We start from the raw sequence: 18,705 nt of genomic DNA, 5'->3' as shown, positions 1-18,705 counted from the left end.
TTACCACCACATTCATTGTGCAGGAATTGCGATACTTGTTACACCAAGAAATTCAGTGATAACCCACCTGAGTGGTCACCATCACCAGAATGTGAAACTGAAGAAGACTGTTCAGATGTTTATATTCCTGGGTGTGAAGTTGTTGATGTGTTGAATGTTAGCATTTCTGTTGTAGCCCCTAACATATCTCCCCTTAAACACCCAGGCAAAATAAGAAGCACAAGAAGAAAATGGTATGTACAGAAAAAAATGGAAGAACATGAAACAAGCGTTACACAAGCAACATCTTGGTGCAGAACCTGTTTGATGTGCGGTTTCAAAATCTAAACTCTGCTATCTTGGAACATCACACTGTTTTGCTGTTGTCAGTGATGATCTCATTCGTTACAGTGTACATGCATGCTATGCTGTCCATGACGTAGCATCTAGTCCATGACATAGCATCTAGAGGTCATACATCTCCTAAATGTGTATGTAACTGATGCGCAGCATCTCGTTTTACAAACCGTACCTCTAAATGAAAGTACATGAGGGGAGTTCCATTTAACAAGAGACAAGAGTGGTTTGCTATGAAGCTAGTGGTAGGAATTCAGTCGTGACTGCCAGGTTGTATCCTGGAGTGGCATATACATTGCAAGAACAGTTCTCCACAAAATGCCGTCTGTTACTGTGTGTGATATGTAGGGACCTCAGTGTGTATTAGAAGACTTTGTTTTGAGCAACTTCATTTCTGGTGTAACAATGAAAGCAATCATATATCTAAAAACAAAGACGATGTGACTTACCAAACGAAAGCACTGGCAGATTGATAGACACACAAACATACACACAAAATCCAAGCTTTCGCAACCCAAGGTTGCTTCGTCAGGAAAGAGGGAAGGAGAGGGAAAGACAAAAGGATGTGGGTTTTAAGGGAGAGGGTAAGGAGTCATTCCAATCCTGGGAGCGGAAAGACTTACCGTACGGGGAAAAAAGGACAGGTACACACTCGCATACGCACACATATCCATCCGCACATACACAGACACAAGCAGACATTTGTAAAGGCAAAGAGTTTGGGCAGAGATGTCAGTCGAGGCAGAAGTACAGAGGCAAAGATGTTGTTGAATGACAGGTGAGGTATGAGTGGCGGCAACTTGAAATTAGCGGAGATTGAGGCCTGGTGGATAACGAGAAGAGAGGATATATTGAAGAGCAAGTTCCCATCTCCGGAGTTCTGACAGGTTGGTGTTAGTGGGAAGTATCCAGATAACCCGGACGGTGTAACACTGTGCCAAGATGTGCTGGCCGTGCACCAAGGCATGTTTAGCCACAGGGTGATCCTCATTACCAACAAACACTGTCTGCCTGTGTCCATTCATGCGAATTGACAGTTTGTTGCTGGTCATTCCCACATAGAAAGCTTCACAGTGTAGGCAGGTCAGTTGGTAAATCACGTGGGTGCTTTCACACGTGGCTCTGCCTTTGATCGTGTACACCTTCCGGGTTACAGGACTGGAGTAGGTGGTGGTGGGAGGGTGCATGGGACAGGTTTTACACCGGGGGAGGTTACAAGGGTATGAGCCAGAGGGTAGGGAAGGTGGTTTGAGGATTTCATAGGGATGAACTGAGAGGTTACAAAGGTTAGGTGGACGGCGGAAAGACACTCTTGGTGGAGTGGGGAGGATTTCATGAAGGATGGGTCTCATTTCAGGGCAGGATTTGAGGAAGTCGTATCCCTGCTGGAGAGCCACAATCAGAGTCTGATCCAGTCCCGGAAAGTATCCTGTCACAAGTGGGGCACTTTTGGGGTTCTTCTGTGGGAGGTTCTGGGTTTGAGGGGATGAGGAAGTGGCTCTGGTTATTTGCTTCTGTACCAGGTCGGGAGGGTAGTTGCGGGATGCGAAAGCTGTTTTCAGGTTGTTGGTGTAATGGTTCAGGGATTCCGGACTGGAGCAGATTCGTTTGCCACGAAGACCTAAGCTGTAGGGAAGGGACCGTTTGATGTGGAATGGGTGGCAGCTGTCATAATGGAGGTACTGTTGCTTGTTGGTGGGTTTGATGTGGACGGACATGTGAAGCTGGCCATTGGACAGATGGAGGTCAACGTCGAGGAAAGTGGCGTGGGATTTGGAGTAGGACCAGGTGAATCTGATGGAACCAAAGGAGTTGAGGTTGGAGAGGAAATTCTGGAGTTCTTCTTCACTGTAAGTCCAGATCATGAAGATGACATCAATAAATCTGTACCAAACTTTGGGTTGGCAGGCCTGGGTAACCAAGAAGGCTTCCTCTAATCGACCCATAAATAGGTTGGCGTACGAGGGAGCCATCCTGGTACCCGTGGCTGTTCCCTTTAATTGTTGGTATGTCTGGTCTTTGAAAGTGAAGAAGTTGTGGGTTAGGATGAAGCTGGTTAGGGTAATGAGGAAAGAGGTTTTAGGTAGGGTGGCAGGTGATCGGCGTGAAAGGAAGTGCTCCATTGCAGCGAGGCCCTGGACGTGCGGAATATTTGTGTATAAGGAAGTGGCATCAATGGTTACAAGGATGGTTTCCGGGGGTAACAGATTGGGTAAGGATTCCAGGCGTTCGAGAAAGTGGTTGGTGTCTTTGATGAAGGATGGGAGACTGCATGTAATGGATTGAAGGTGTTGATCTACGTAGGCAGAGATACGTTCTGTGGGGGCTTGGTAACCAGCTACAATGGGGCGGCCGGGATGATTGGGTTTGTGAATTTTAGGAAGAAGGTAGAAGGTGGGGGTGCGGGGTGTCTGTGGGGTCAGGAGGTTGATGGAGTCAGGTGAAAGGTTTTGTAGGGGGCCTAAGGTTCTGAGGATTCCTTGAAGCTCCGCCTGGACATCAGGAATGGGATTACCTTGGCAAACTTTGTATGTGGTGTTGTCTGAAAGCTGACGCAGTCCCTCAGCCACATACTCCCGACGATCAAGTACCACTGTCGTGGAACCCTTGTCCGCCGGAAGAATGACGATGGAACGGTCAGCCTTCAGATCACGGATAGCTTGGACTTCAGCAGTGGTGATGTTGGGAGTAGGATTAAGGTTTTTTAAGGAGGATTGAGAGGCAAGGCTGGAAGTCAGAAATTCCTGAAAGGTTTGGAGACGGTGATTTTGAGGAAGAGGAGGTGGGTCCCGCTGTGACGGAGGACGGAACTGTTCCAGGCAGGGTTCAATTTGGATAGTGTCTTGGATAGATAATATTGCCCACCACACCTAGAATAGCTTTCTGTTGCCCTCCCAACCTCCGCAATATTCTTGTCAAAGCCTATGCTCCTTCTGCACCCATCTCCCTACCTTACGCCTCCTACCCCTGTGACTGTCCCCACTGCAAGACTTGCCCTATGCACCCTCCTACCACCACCTGTAATAGCCCCATAACTGGCAAAACATACTATTGAAGGGAGAGCCACCTGTGATACGACACGTCATATACCAGCTATTATGTAAACACTGTTCAGCCTTCTACATCGGCATGACTACTACCAAATTATCAATTAGGATGAATGGGCATAGGCGGATGGTATATACTGGTAACTCGCAATATCCTGTTGCAGAGCATGCTCTGCAATGTGACATTTGTGACCTTGGCATTTGTTTCACCACATGTGCCATCTGGATTCTTCCTGCAGACAACAGTTTCTCAGAATTCTGCTGGTGGGAACTAGCACTACGACATGTCCTTGGTTCCGCCACCCACCTGGCCTTAATTTATGTTGATTTCTTCTGTCTCAGCTTTTCTTCACTGTAACTACTCTTTGCTTCACTCCATTTTAGTTTCCTACATCTTCCATTGTCTTTCCCATCTATTTGCACCTTCCCCCCCCCCCCCCCCCAGCCCCTCCCACTTCCGTTATGTACAATGCACTCAGCTTACTCACTCTTATTAATTCGTGCATCATGTTTTAGTAGTAATCTCTGTCTTGCATATTATCCTGTCTTCCACCTTTAAGCTCTCAGGTTTTCAAATCTCGTCCGATGCAATCCCCAACAATCTGTCTTTTCTTCTCATTCCATACGGTAAGTCTCCCCTGACCCGCGGTTCTGGGTGACTAGAATACCCCTTTTCCTAGACCTCTCCAGTCCTTTTCCTTCACCCCTCTTGCTTCCCCTTCAACCCTTCTGCCTGAAGAAGGCGCCACTGGCTCCGAAAGTTTGCCAGCCACAACAGTCTTTCATGTGTGTGTTCTGCTGAATATTTCTTGTGTGTATGCCAGTGGTGGGAGGGACAAATAATTAGTGTGTCTCAAGAGCTATTAGATGTGACCATCTCCATTATGACACCTCATGGTATGGCAATTTTTTTCAAATGCCCATCATCAACAGATCACTGTGCAGTTCCCATTTCCCAAATACTGCTGTTGTTGGATCATCATTAAAACAAAAAATAAATAAATAATTTTAAAAAAATTAAAAAATGAGCTCTTTTTCAAGAGTGAACTGTTGATTGTTACAGTGCAGGTAGTTTTAATTCATGGAATGCCATAAAGAAGTAAAATCATGACAGAAAACAAGAAAAATTGTGAATAATATCAGAAACAGAAAAATTTGTTTATAAAGCTATTTTATATATTTGTAATTTTTTTATGCAATACTTGAACAAAGTGAACAATTGTTTTCCCACTTACTTATGAGGATGTAAAGTAATTGCTCTGACTAAGATATAACAATTTTGCAGAACATTTACTCAAAATCAGCAATCAGTTTAAATTTTTAACTGACAAGATTTTTTCTACCTTGAGAGTACCTAGGCGTAACATAAAATTTTGTCAAATCTTCCACTGCAAAATATTGCCCACTCTGAGTGCACATTCCATAAGTACAATGACCAACTAACATACAGTTCAATTTTTAGAACATTCAGGACAGGGTTTTTTAGAGAAAATAGGCCCCTAAATCATAAAGAATGCAAAAATGTCAGATCCTCTCATCTTTATATAAAAATATTTTGACAGTTTAAGAATGTCAGGTATTAACGTCATATCTCAAGACAGTTAACATCCTGTGACTATTCATATTTTCAAAACATAATTTTTAAATTTGCAAAAAGTTACAAATTTTTGTAGTTTATTTTTCCAAATTAAAGAAGAAAAGAAGTTCAGAAATGTTTATATTTTAATCATGTCTGATAGTATTGTGAACAAGGTTTATATTAAAAATAATTTCAGATTTCTATCATGTGTAGTTTTTTATTACAATTATATTTATTTTCTCTCGCATTATGACATTTTCACGAATACTCTCGTTTAGAGAGGTCTAAAACATTTTAACAGAAAATCAAGATATTTTAGTGTTTGAAAGGTGCCTTGTTGAACTTCAGTACATATTATTTTCAGAAAACTTTGAAATAATGATGAGACACATTCGCTCTTGACCTGTATGATTTGAGATGAAATCAGTCAAAGATGGTGCATCAAAGATGTAAATATTTTCAGGATATCATTACAAAAACTGTTACACAGCTCATTTATTGACAAGTCGTTGTGTTGATACTACAGAAAATTTTCCGTCTCTAGACTAAGATGAGATAAAGTGTCCGTTAAAAACAGTTTTGCAGAATTTGTGGTGTCCACTGAAGGCTGTGGAGTAACTATGTTTGTTTTGCTGTTACAGATTTCTCCTGTGCCCAGCAGCAGCGGCAGTGCTGCTGATGACTCCGTCAGGGTCAAGCAGGAGATGGTGAGAATGCGTGCTCCTCACTTTTATGGACCTCATTTGAAACAATTTGCCTTCTTTCCAACAATCATAAAAAGCATTATAAAAGTCTGTAAAGTTTGCTGATGCAAAAATTACCAGCTGCTAAAAATGTTTTACGGGACCCAGCAGTGGTATGAGGGAGAGTTTGAAAAATTTTAGAATGCCGTGGTTCTGAAAACAAATGAAATTTCATTGTATTCAACAGCTGCGCTCTAATGTTTTGTAAGTTGATTACTGGTTAGTTTCTTGGATTTACTCCATTTCTTTGTTAATTACCATCATCTAAAGATTTAATTTACACCAAAATATGTGTTTGATTATAGAACATTTCCGGGCTATGCTTTCGCACGGTTAAAATCATCATTAATGCCTAAACTGTGTTAAGATCAGCTTAGAAATGCACTCGTTGAAGAAGCAACTAATTATACGAAGGTAATCCCAAAAGTAAGGTCTCATATTTTTTATAAGTACATAGACCTGTTTATTTCTTCAATGGTTTTCATTAGTTTACAGCTTGAACATTTAGCTATTTTTCGAAATAATCACCATTTATGTTGATGCATTTTTGTAGACGCTGTGGCAGTTTTTGTATGTGTGTGTCATACCAGCTCGCCGCCATGGTGTTCAGGAAGTTATGAACCTCTTTCTTCACCTCGTCGTCGATGCTGAATCACTGGGACCACAATTAACGCTGACAGGTACTGTGAGACTCTGAAAAAACTCACACGGGTAATTCAGAACCGGAGAAGAGGACTGTTGAGCAAGGGCGTACACATTCCACTTGACAACGCTCGCCCACACATCGCTCAGCAAACCGTTGCTCTCCTGCAACAGTTCCAGTGGAACAAAATCACCCACCAACCCTATAGTCCTGACTCGGGGCCCAGTCACTGTCACCTGTTCCCTAGGTTAAAAGAACATTTGGCTGGAAAGCGATTCAGCTCCGACGACGAGGTGAAAGAAAAGGTTCATAACTTACCTGAACACCATGGCGGCGAGCTGGTACGACATGGACATACAAAAACTGCCACAGTGTCTACAAAAAAGTATCGACAGAAATGGTGATTATGTCAAAAAAATAGCTAAATGTTCAAGCTGTAAACTGATGTAAACCATTGTAGAAATAAACAGGCCTATGTACTTATAAAGAAATAGGAGATCTTACTTTTGGGATTATCCTCGTAATTGGTGCTAGGAATTCAAGAGAGATCTGTTTTTTCTCTGAGGTGAATTTCATGATGGCTATCCTAGAACTGCTGTTACTAGTGAAAATATTGCCACTGTTTGAGCAGTGCTCGAAGAAGATTGACAGATGTCTTGCATATGCATTTGAGTGACATTGGGCATTGGTATAATTCTAATCTAAAACATTTGACATCAAAGATGTTGTAGATGTCTTCCACATGGACTGACTCCTGATCATGGAACAACAGTGCATTGATTGCTGTAGAAAAATTCAGAGGTGGAACTTCTTGGTTGGAATACCATTACTGGTGATGGATCTTGGATTCATCATCATCATCATCTTCATCTTCTTCTTCTTCTTCTTCTTCTTCTTCTACTTCTACCTCATTAGGACCCTTTCGGATCACGTGTGGCTTGTTTTGCACATCTTCTTTCTTCCCAATACCTCTTCATTCTCTTGCTTTATCTGTTTCTTTCTTCTTCTGTCGAGACAACTTAGATTTTGGTGTCCGACCACCTGTGATGATCAACCAACCCTTTATATTTCTCCCTGTCCTGTACTACTGCCTGCAGATTTCTTTCTCTTATTCCTACAGCCTTCCAGTCATCACTGACTTCCTTCACCCAGTTGTTTCCCGTATGACATGCATTCCATATCTTCTTAGTCAACATCTCCTCATCCATCCTCATGATATGCCCAATGAATTGTAACCTCCTGTTCCGTATCTCGCTCAACATGCGTTCAATATTTTCATACAGTTCCTGTCGTGTTTTGTGTATCCTGTATCCCCATGTTTTTTGGTGCCTCATATGTCTCTCAAAATTTTCCGCTCCTCCTCCTCCAACTGTATACAAGCTCTCTTGCCGAGTGTGACCATTTCTGATGCATACAGAGCAGCACTTCTTACAGTTGCCGTATAATGTCGCAATCTGGCATTCCGTGCCAGATTTTTCTTGCCATATGTGCTTTTCACCGCATACCGAAGCTTCTGCAAAAGCTGTGTCCTGTCTACTGTGCTACCGTTGCTCTGTATGCCACTAGTTATCTTCTCCCCCAAATAATGAAAACTGTTGACTTTCTCAATCACTTGGCCATCTATCTTCCAGTCAGACTCAGTGTTCAATGTCTTGGTCGTCTTATATGCAATCTTCAGCGTGACCTTTTCTGCTGTTTCGGCTAGATTTTTTTAGTGCCGTCTTCGCTTCTTGTTCTGTTTCATTTAAGAGTGCCATGTCATCTGCAAATGCCAGGCAGTCCACTGTTGCATTGTTTGACATTGTACCATATTTGGATACCTTTGATCTTCATATTACTACATTACTGGCCATTCAAATTGCTACACCATGAAGATGACGTGCTACAGATGCGAAATTTAACTGTCAGGAAGAAGATGCTGTGATATGCAAATGATTAGCTTTTCAGAGCATTCAAACAAGGTTGGCGCCGGTGGTGACACTTACAACGTGCTGACATGAGGAAAGTTTCCAACCGATTTCTCGTACACAAACAGCAGTTGACCGGCTTTGCTTGGTGAAACGTTGTTGTGATGCCTCGTGTAAGGAGGAGAAATGCGTGTCATCACGTTTCCGACTTTGATAAAGGTCGGATTGTAGCCTAACGCGATTGGCAAAACGTCATTTTTTCGGATGAATCCAGGTTCTGTTCACAGCATCGTGATGGCCGCATCCGTGTTTGGCGACATCGCGGTTAACGCACATTGGAAGCGTGTATTCGTCACCGCCATACTGGCATATCACCCGACGTGATCGTATGGGGTGCCATTGGTTACACATTTCGGTCACCTCTTGTTCGCATTGACGGCACTTTGAACAGTTGACGTTACATTTCAGATGTGTTACAACCCATAGCTCTACTCTTCATTCGATCCCTGTGAAACCCTACATTTCAGCAGGATAATGCACGCCCGCATGTTGCAGGTCCTGTACCAGCCTTTCTGGACACAGAATATGTTTGACTGCTGCCCTGGCCAGCACATTCTCCAGATCTCTCACCAACTGAAAACGACTGGTCAATGGTGGCCGAGCAACTGGCTTGTCACAATACGTCAGTCACTACTCGTGATGAACTGTGGTACCATGATGAAGCTGCATGGGCAGCTGTACCTGTACATGCCATCCGAGCTGTTTGACTCAATGCCCAGGCGTATCAAGGCCGTTATTACGGCCAGAGGTGGTTGTTCTGGGTGCTGATTTCTCAGGATCTATGCACCCAAATTGCGTGAAAATGTAATTACATGTCAGTTCTAGTGTAATATATTTGTCCAATGAATACCTGTTTATCATCTGCATTTCTTCTTGGTGTAGGAATTTTAATGGCCAGTAGTGTATTTAGTTGTCTCCACTGTCTCACTACTTCGTCCTAAACCAGGTTAAATAAAATTGGTGACTGTTCATCTCCTTGCCAGACTCCTGTTTCTATTTCGAAGCTGTCTGACAGCGTACTGCGATGCCTAATCCTGGCAGTAGAGTCGATTAATGTTTCCTTTACTATTGCATGTGTTGTAGCATCCAGTCCTCTATCTTCTAACACATCAAGCAGAGTACTTCTGTCAGCTGAATTGTAGGCCTTTTGGAAGTCCACAAATGTTGCTGTTGTCTTTTTTCCTTTCCTGTTTCTGTGTTCTATTATCCTTTTTATTCCAAAAATCTGTTCTGTACAGTTCCTCCCTTTTGTAAAGCCACACTGGTACTGTCCTATTGTCGGCCAGAGTTGCTCTTCAACTCTGTTCAACAAGATTCTTCACAAAACCTTGTACCCTATGTTTAAGAGAGAGATGCCCCTGTAGTTATCCAGTACTTTCTTGTCCCCTTTCTTGTGTAGTAGTATTGTAATGGCTTCTTTCCTGTCTATGGGTATTTTCGTATTTCTCCATTCTCTTGGATTCATTGTTATGACCATGAAAGAAAAGTCAGTCGGTTCCACATAGGTCTTTCAAATACAATCTAAGACTATAGCTCTGAGCACTATGGGACTTAACATCTATGGTCATCAGTCCCCTAGAACTTAGAACTACTTAAACCTAACTAACCTAAGGACATCACACAACACCCAGTCATCACGAGGCAGAGAAAATCCCTGACCCCGCCGGGAATCGAACCCGGGAACCCGGGCGCAGGAAGCGAGAACGCCACCGCACGAATCTAAGACTACAACAGTCCAATGAATTTGCAGTGATTGTAACAAGTTAGTTGCAAGCTTTTTTTTGTAAAATGGGCAATACTGATAGTTACACAAATAACTATTTACCACAGATTTTTGAAAAAGTCCATGAAAAAAAAAACTTCCATCATAACACATCATCATGAACTGCAAAACTGATAACTTAGTATCTGGATGTCCTAAAGGTCTCCACCATACGGATCTGACCTAGCACCTTGTGATTTCTTTTCATCCCAAAAAATTAAAGATAAAATGCATGGAGCCACTTTTTTGTTATAAAATGAAGTAACAGAGTATTATAAAAACCTGGGTTGTCAAGTGCCTCAGAAAAAGTGGCATCATTGCTTTGAGGACTGGTTTCTTTGAATGCAAAAATGTATTGATATTGAAGGGGAATATTTCAAAAGCAATAAAATGATTTGACTTCTTTAAAGACAAATTGTTGTTTGATTTTCTGAGAATGTTGGGTGTTGCTCTCATATTGTTGGCCACTCTTTGGAAACTGTAATGTTTGCTAATGGCAGAAGAATGCTGATAAAGAGGCCAATCACATTCATACCAGACACAGACACTACCACTAGAATAATGGAACAGGCTCACAACAAGTTCATACTTGACATCTTAGTGCTTAATATTGCAAAAACTTGCATTATAGAATTTCAAAGAAATAAAAATGACTTACAGGTTCCAGAAATAAAGATCAGTGTGCGCACACTGGATGGGGCTCCTTATGTGAAGTGCCATGATATTCAGATGGATAGTGAGGTGGCCCTAGGGCGAATTTAACTACGAGGTGCGACAATAGAGTAATGAGACTTATGTGAAAAAAAAAATGTTGCTTACAGTTTTATTCAAGTTTAGTGTTGTCTCCTTCAAAGAAGTTCCCTTCTGATTGCACACACTTTTTCCAGCGCTTCTGCCATTGATGGTAACATTTCTGGAACTCATCTTCTGTAATATCCTCCATGACCCTCGTCACAGCTTTTCGGACATCTTGTGCTGTTTGAAAATGGTGTCCCTTGACCGCCATTTTGACTCTTGGAAATAGAAAAAAGTCACATGGAGCAATATCTGGTGAATAAGGTGGCTGTGTTAGTACTGAAAGTTGTTTTGAGGTTAAAAATTGCCGTACTGACCGAGCAGTATGGGATGGCACATTATCGTGATGCAGAATCAAATTATCAGCAATATTGGCACGGACACAGAGAACTCTTTTACGAAGTCTTTCTAAAATTTCTTTGTAGTAATATTGGTTAACTGTTTGTCCAGAAGGCACTCACTCTTTATGAACAATTCCCTTGGAATCAAAGAAGCATACAAGCATGCATTTCACTTTTGGCTTTGATATGTGAGCTTTTTTTAGTCTGGGTGATCCCTTTGAGCACCACTGCGAACTTTGGTTTTTTGTCTCTGGATCGCACTGAAAAAACCAACTTTCACGGTTCAACAATTCTGGATTGATTTCTGTTTGCTCTAACAGATCAGCTGCCACATTTTTCCGTGTTTCTCGCTGTTGTGGTGTGAGATTTGTGGGGACCATTTTTGCACAGATCTTTCTCATACCAAGATATTCAGTTATTATTAGGCAAACCGTTTCTCAATTGATGTTCAGTTCTTCTGCAATCATTTTTACGGATAATCATATGAGGTCACGCACCCTGGCCAAGTTGACATCGGTCTGTGAGGTTGATGATCGTCCAATGCTGTCTTCATTTTCAACATTCGTTCTGACTTCACTAAACATGCCAACGAAAAACTGGAGCTCTTGATATAACCTCCTCTCCAAAAGCTTTTTGAAGCTTACCGTAAGTTGTCGTCGCGTTTTCACCCAATTTAAAAAGAAATGGCATACTGTTGCGCAATATTATGCAGTTCCATTTCTGTGACGAGAGACACAAACACGTGTTAACTTATTACAGCACAGCTCACGACTGAGCAGTTTCATTGATGTGCTGCTTGGACTAGAAGCAGCTTATAGACCGAGGTCAAAGATATTGTGCCTACGCAAGCCTGCAGGGTTGACACATCTTGCAAAGAAAATCAGTCTCATTACTTTATTGTCGAACCTCGTATTTGACATCCATAGGCAGAAATAAACGCATCTGCCCCTCATTTCGACACCAATATACCACCTAGTAACTCACACCTGTATGTAACTGCTTACTGCATCTGTGCTGCTGCTGTTGCTGCTAATAAATAATAATAATACTACTAAAAATACACTCCTGGAAATGGAAAAAAGAACACATTGACACCGGTGTGTCAGACCCACCATACTTGCTCCGGACACTGCGAGAGGGCTGTACAAGCAATGATCACACGCACGGCACAGCGGACACACCAGGAACCGCGGTGTTGGCCGTCGAATGGCGCTAGCTGTGCAGCATTTGTGCACCGCCGCCGTCAGTGTCAGCCAGTTTGCCGTGGCATACGGAGCTCCATCGCAGTCTTTAACACTGGTAGCATGCCGCGACAGCGTGGACGTGAACCGTATGTGCAGTTGACGGACTTTGAGCGAGGGCGTATAGTGGGCATGCGGGAGGCCGGGTGGACGTACCGCCGAATTGCTCAACACGTGGGGCGTGAGGTCTCCACAGTACATCGATGTTGTCGCCAGTGGTCGGCGGAAGGTGCACGTGCCCGTCGACCTGGGACCGGACCGCAGCGACGCACGGATGCACGCCAAGACCGTAGGATCCTACGCAGTGCCGTAGGGGACCGCACCGCCACTTCCCAGCAAATTAGGGACACTGTTGCTCCTGTGGTATCGGCGAGGACCATTCGCAACCGTCTCCATGAAGCTGGGCTACGGTCCCGCACACCGTTAGGCCGTCTTCCGCTCACGCCCCAACATCGTGCAGCCCGCCTCCAGTGGTGTCGCGACAGGCGTGAATGGAGGGACGAATGGAGACGTGTCGTCTTCAGCGATGAGAGTCGCTTCTGCCTCGGTGCCAATGATGGTCGTATGCGTGTTTGGCGCCGTGCAGGTGAGCGCCACAATCAGGACTGCATACGACCGAGGCACACAGGGCCAACACCCGGCATCATGGTGTGGGGAGCGATCTCCTACACTGGCCGTACACCACTGGTGATCGTCGAGGGGACACTGAATAGTGCACGGTACATCCAAACCGTCATCGAACCCATCGTTCTACCATTCCTAGACCGGCAAGGGAACTTGCTGTTCCAACAGGACAATGCACGTCCGCATGTATCCCGTGCCACCCAACGTGCTCTAGAAGGTGTAAGTCAACTACCCTGGCCAGCAAGATCTCCGGATCTGTCCCCCATTGAGCATGTTTGGGACTGGATGAAGCTTCGTCTCACGCGGTCTGCACGTCCAGCACGAACGCTGGTCCAACTGAGGCGCCAGGTGGAAATGGCATGGCAAGCCGTTCCACAGGACTACATCCAGCATCTCTACGATCGTCTCCATGGGAGAATAGCAGCCTGCATTGCTGCGAAAGGTGGATATACACTGTACTAGTGCCGACATTGTGCATGCTCTGTTGCCTGTGTCTATGTGCCTGTGGTTCTGTCAGTGTGATCATGTGATGTATCTGACCCCAAGAATGTGTCAATAAAGTTTCCCCTTCCTGGGACAATGAATTCACGGTGTTCTTATTTCAATTTCCAGGAGTGTAGTTATAATCATAATCATAAGTATGTGCGTATTGAATTCACTCCATTAAAGAAAGGCAAAACTGTTTACAGCATGCTTGCTTTATAGAAATTCCAATCTTTATAGTCTAGTGCTGTGTAGCGTAGAATTCGTAGAGAGGATGACAAGACTGTTGACTCAGTCTTGTGACATCGATGTCCACAATAATTGTTGAGTCTTTTGAAGAGTGAGAAAGAATGCTAGGCTGGGCAATTCGTTGCTGCGGTTGACAAAAATATTTGTAGGGCAATCTCCAAATTAGGAAAAAATTCTGGTTTTTGTGCACTACTCTATACAAAGTACTTTGTGTTGTTGCAGTTTTCTAGCACACTTCAATAGTATAGTGTTGTCTTGCCCAGGAAAATTACTTGTGAATGAAAAATTGTTGTAAAACTCTTCTAATGATTTTTTTCTTTCCTGCAGTAGGGTATTTGACTGTTTTCTGGAAACTGTCTTAAATGATTAATTATGTCACTTTATGATCATAACATGATTTTTTCCTTTTGAATTTCAGTATTCTTTTATAAAAAATAATTAGTATTCTTTTAAAAAAAATATTTGGGAGCCTGCTAAAATGTTCCATTCGCCATGTGATGTCAGTGACTTCACTGCCTAGCTCACTGCTCTGATTGTCCTAATGCTAATTCACAGTGATGTCTTGTTTTGGAATTTATGTTTCAGAAAATGGGTTACAGATGGTGTATTGTACCATACTGCACAAATACAAGGGGGGATCAAATATAAACAGGATTTTATTTTTTATTTACATTTGTTGAAAAACTCAAGGCAGTTATAATTTATTTTTCCACGTAGCCTCCTGCTTTGGAAATGCATTTGTCCCAGCCTATGGGCAGCGTTTTGATGCCCTCATCATAGAAAGAATTGGGTCATGTCACCAGCCTGTTGTACACGAAATCTTCCACACTCTCGTTGTCTTCAAATCGTCGCCCTCCTAGAGCTTTTTAAGCTGTCCGAATAAATGGAAATCACAGGGCGATAAGTCTGGACTGTAAGGAGGATGATCAAGTGTAGTTCAGTGAATTTTCTGTAGCTTGGAGGCAGTTAGAGCTGCGGCGTGGGGTCGCGCATTGTCGTGGAGGAGGATGACTTGTCAAATCGATTGGTCTTGTCTTTTGCGGCGATATGGAACTCTCTCACCTTGATCGACAGTTCGCAGTAGTAAGCAGCATTGATTGTGCGTCACTCATGCAAAAAATCATTCAGCAAGATGCTGATTGAAAAAAATGGTTGAAAGAACCTTGCCAGCTAACAGTCGAGTCTTGGCTTTCACTGGTTCTGGCCCCCCTTTCCTCTGCTACTCCTTACTCGTTCGTTTGGATTCTGGAGTGTAGTGGTGAATCCGTGTTTCATCACAGGTGACGATCTGACTCAAAAATGCATCACCTTCTTCTGAAAACCTTGCTGTAAGCCGTGACAAACCCCCAAATGTCTCAACTTCAGATTTGCAGTCAAAGGTTTAGGGACCCATCTGGAACACAGTTTGCGTAGGTTGTTTGTAATGATTGCTTGACAGCTCCCATAACTGATTCCAACTTTTTGTGCAATTTCTGATACTCTCGCCCTTCAATTGTCCAATAATGTCTTTAACCGCATGAATGTTTTTGTCTGTAATGCTGGTCCAAGGACGGTGATCGTGTTGCTGATTTTCCACATGTTCCTGTCCTTTCTTGACCTTTTTATGCCAGACAAACGCACGCATCCTTGATAATGTTTTATCACTGAACTGTGCAGTCAATCTTTAGCAAATTTCTGCCACTGTAACTCCTTCACGAGCAAGAAATTTGATAATTATGCACTGTGCTATGGAGGGGTGCACCTGTTGCTCAGACGGTGTGAGCATTACTGACAAAATGGCGGGAAATATCTAACAGCACACTCTCCTCACTTCTAATGGCCCCACCTAAGCACAGCAGAAGCGCGGGGCCAGTCCTACCAACTGATGAGGTTCAGGAACAAAAATCCCATTTATATTTGATCTCCCTTCGTACATCTATAAAAACTCCTGAAAAGTTGTTTTTGAGTGTTTCCGAGAATAAGGAAATGTGTAAAATGTGGTTGTGCTAGATTGGCACCTTGCCGCTTCGTCGATGTCGAAGTTCACTTATTTAATTATAAATGCATTGTACTGTGAATGTTAATGTACTGTTAATGTTAACTTACTTCTGAGATATGCTCTCCCACTGTTACAACGAAGGAAAGTGTCGTTCAACAAAATGAAACACTTAGTGAAAATTGTCTTTTTTCCCAACTTCATCTCAATTATTCAGTAGCTTATTTGTTAGAATGGTAGACCGTCAAATTTTATGTATATAATGATGTCTGTGGATTGGTGGTTCAAATCAAACCTGAAAGAACATTTTATCCTATTTGTAAAATGACTTGACAGTTCTCTCACATGAAAACCAAAACCAGATCACAATTACAAAACATAATACTATTGTGTTTTCTTTGCTATTTATATGCACTTACATTTGCTGTCACTGTTAACACAAGTCACGTTAAAAATATGTTGTCCAGTTAATGTGACCACACACTTTTTACTTTATTAGAAAGAATGTTTTTATCTTTGTTCCAGATAGGATCCTTGTTGCTTAAACTTTTTCTGTTTCATCATCTTACATAAGGAGAAGTAAGTCTGCCTCAGATGTTATCATTCTTTTACACTCAGAAACATCAAAGCTGTTACGTTTGTGTCACCTGCATGTTGTACATGCTTTATGTCTTCCCGCATAACCTCATCATCCTATACCTTGTTGTACTGTAGGTGTATGGTGACATCTTCACTACTAGCAATGCTTTCCAAAACAGTGAATTGTTTGTTCACAAAGTAAATACACGTATCCTGTGCAGTCAGTTTCTCAGACTAAGACTAATGTGAAGCTATATATGATACAGCCCATAATCAAAACAACTGCTACAGTTAGGTCTTGCTAATGCTATTTTTATATTTCATGTAAAACTTTAAAAATATGTGACCCTTACTGGCCACCAAACTCCCCAGGCATGAACATTATTGAGCATATTTGGGATGCCTTGCAACGTGCTGTTCAGAAGAGATCTCCACCCCCTCGTACTCATACAGATTTATGGACAGCCCTGCAGGATTCATGATGTCAGTTCCCTCCACCACTACATCAGACATTAGTCAAGTCCATGCCATGTCATGTTGCGGCACTTCTGCATGCTCGTGGAAGCCCTACACGATATCAGACAGGTGTACCAGTTTCTTTGGCTCTTCAGTATACTGTTGTAAGTTAAGGGAGTGAACAGTACATGGAATGTACACAGCAAGAGGGTTGATTTGCTTAATTCTATCTTGGAGCATAGATTAAGTACCAGTCATACTGCTTGGATTGTCAAATGGCTGACCCCTTCATAACTAAATGTCCAGATCATAGTTACTCAATAAGTTTATTAGTGAACCAGCTAATCCTTCTGATCTGCGCTCTCAGTTTGGGACAAAACAGATAAATCGTTCAACAGGAAATCCATCTGTTCATAAATACCTTATAACAAAAGACAGCTTACCCATATGTATAATATCAGGGGTGGAGTGTGATGATGATGATGATGATGAAGTCCCATACTGCGTGACGGAGCGTAGGGGAACGATGCGGGAGACCCACACCGCCGTACTAGGCAAGGTTCTGGTGGAGGTGGTTTGCCATTGCCTTCCTCCTATCGCAATGGGGATGAATGATGATGATGAAGACTACACGACACCCAGTCATCTCGAGGCAGGAAAAATCCCTGACCCCGCCGGGAATCGAACCCGGGATCCCGAGCTCAGAAAGCGAGAACACTACCGCGAGAGCACGAGCAGCGGACGGGTGGAGTGTAATGTGGTTGAAAAATATTTAGATTCTTTCACTTCATGACCCTTTCTGGCAGATCTGATACAAACTCTTGATGTCTGCAGGGAAATATATGATGTTTTCCCTTTTCCTCTGTTTCCACAGAGTGCTAGAAAAGGATCAAAGCTTGCTATTAGCTGTAGTGCTATCTTGAAAATTTCCGGATATGTTCACCCAAACCCATAGTTGTGACACCTGTCTTGTATGGAAAGGTTTTTGGCTACAACAACAATCTGTATTGACATTTCCCTCCAATATTTTGCTTTTATCTATTCTTCTTGTGATTTGTCCTCTAGCTTTTAAAGTTAACCAAAATTACCTATGTTCTGATGAATTTTCATGGGAGTTAATCAGGACTGACCATTTTTCCAGTCATTAAATCCCTCATGAGGTTTTGCAAACTGTAATGTTCCATTAAACGATAAACATGGGACACAAAATATGCTGCTTTTTGTTGTTTCTTGCCATTCTTGTTTCAAGACTTGTGAAAAAATGTAATGGTTTATGAGCCACCCCTTGAAATCCACTGGCCCTTAAAATCTGCTTTCTTAAGCAACTGCCTATTCTGCCAACTCTGTCTTCTTTATACTCAGAAATCTCTCTCCTTGTGTTGGCATGCAGTTAATTCTGGTCTGTGGCATAATCTTGTGGGCCATTGCGACTGAGATGGAATAAGTGTTCATTCTACAAAAGTGTGCAACAAGAATATTGTTTAAAGTTGACAACTAGAAATCTTACAGAACCCTCATCGGGGACCTAGGGATTCTTACATTTCACATGCCAGTAGATTTACTCCTTAGTGGTGTTCATGGTTAATAGCAAGCATGGATTTAGGATGAACTCAGCAATTCACAACCACAACAATAGAAGTAGTAATAATTTCCATACAGACTATGAGTCACTGTGTAAGCTTCAAAATGGCGTCTTATATTCTGGGGTAAAAATTTGTAACAGGCTGCCATTGGACATCAGGTGGGAAACTGAACATCCCCACGTATTCAGAAACAAAGTAAAAATGGTTCAAATGGCTCTAAGCACTATAGGACTCAACATCAGTCCCCTAGACTTATAACTGCTTAAACCTAACTAAACTAAGGACATCACACACATCCATGC

The 18,705-nt window shown here is 42.6% G+C and overlaps 1 protein-coding gene across 2 annotated transcripts in view; it reads left to right on the top strand.

Moving 5' to 3' along the window:
- LOC126212818 (zinc finger protein 454-like) overlaps positions 1–18,705 on the top strand; it is a 285,869-nt gene that overhangs the window by 32,535 nt on the left and 234,629 nt on the right. For both annotated transcript variants that reach the window (XM_049940230.1, XM_049940229.1), the window contains exon 2: positions 5,604–5,669. In XM_049940230.1, coding sequence (XP_049796187.1) covers positions 5,604–5,669 — 66 coding nt within the window. The remainder of the gene's footprint in view (positions 1–5,603; positions 5,670–18,705) is intronic.

The sequence above is a fragment of the Schistocerca nitens genome, chromosome 11 (assembly GCF_023898315.1).
Source record: "Schistocerca nitens isolate TAMUIC-IGC-003100 chromosome 11, iqSchNite1.1, whole genome shotgun sequence".
Taxonomy (NCBI): domain Eukaryota; kingdom Metazoa; phylum Arthropoda; class Insecta; order Orthoptera; family Acrididae; genus Schistocerca; species Schistocerca nitens.
The sequence above is the reverse complement of the archived record's forward strand: the minus strand, read 5'-3'. Positions and strand labels throughout refer to the sequence as shown.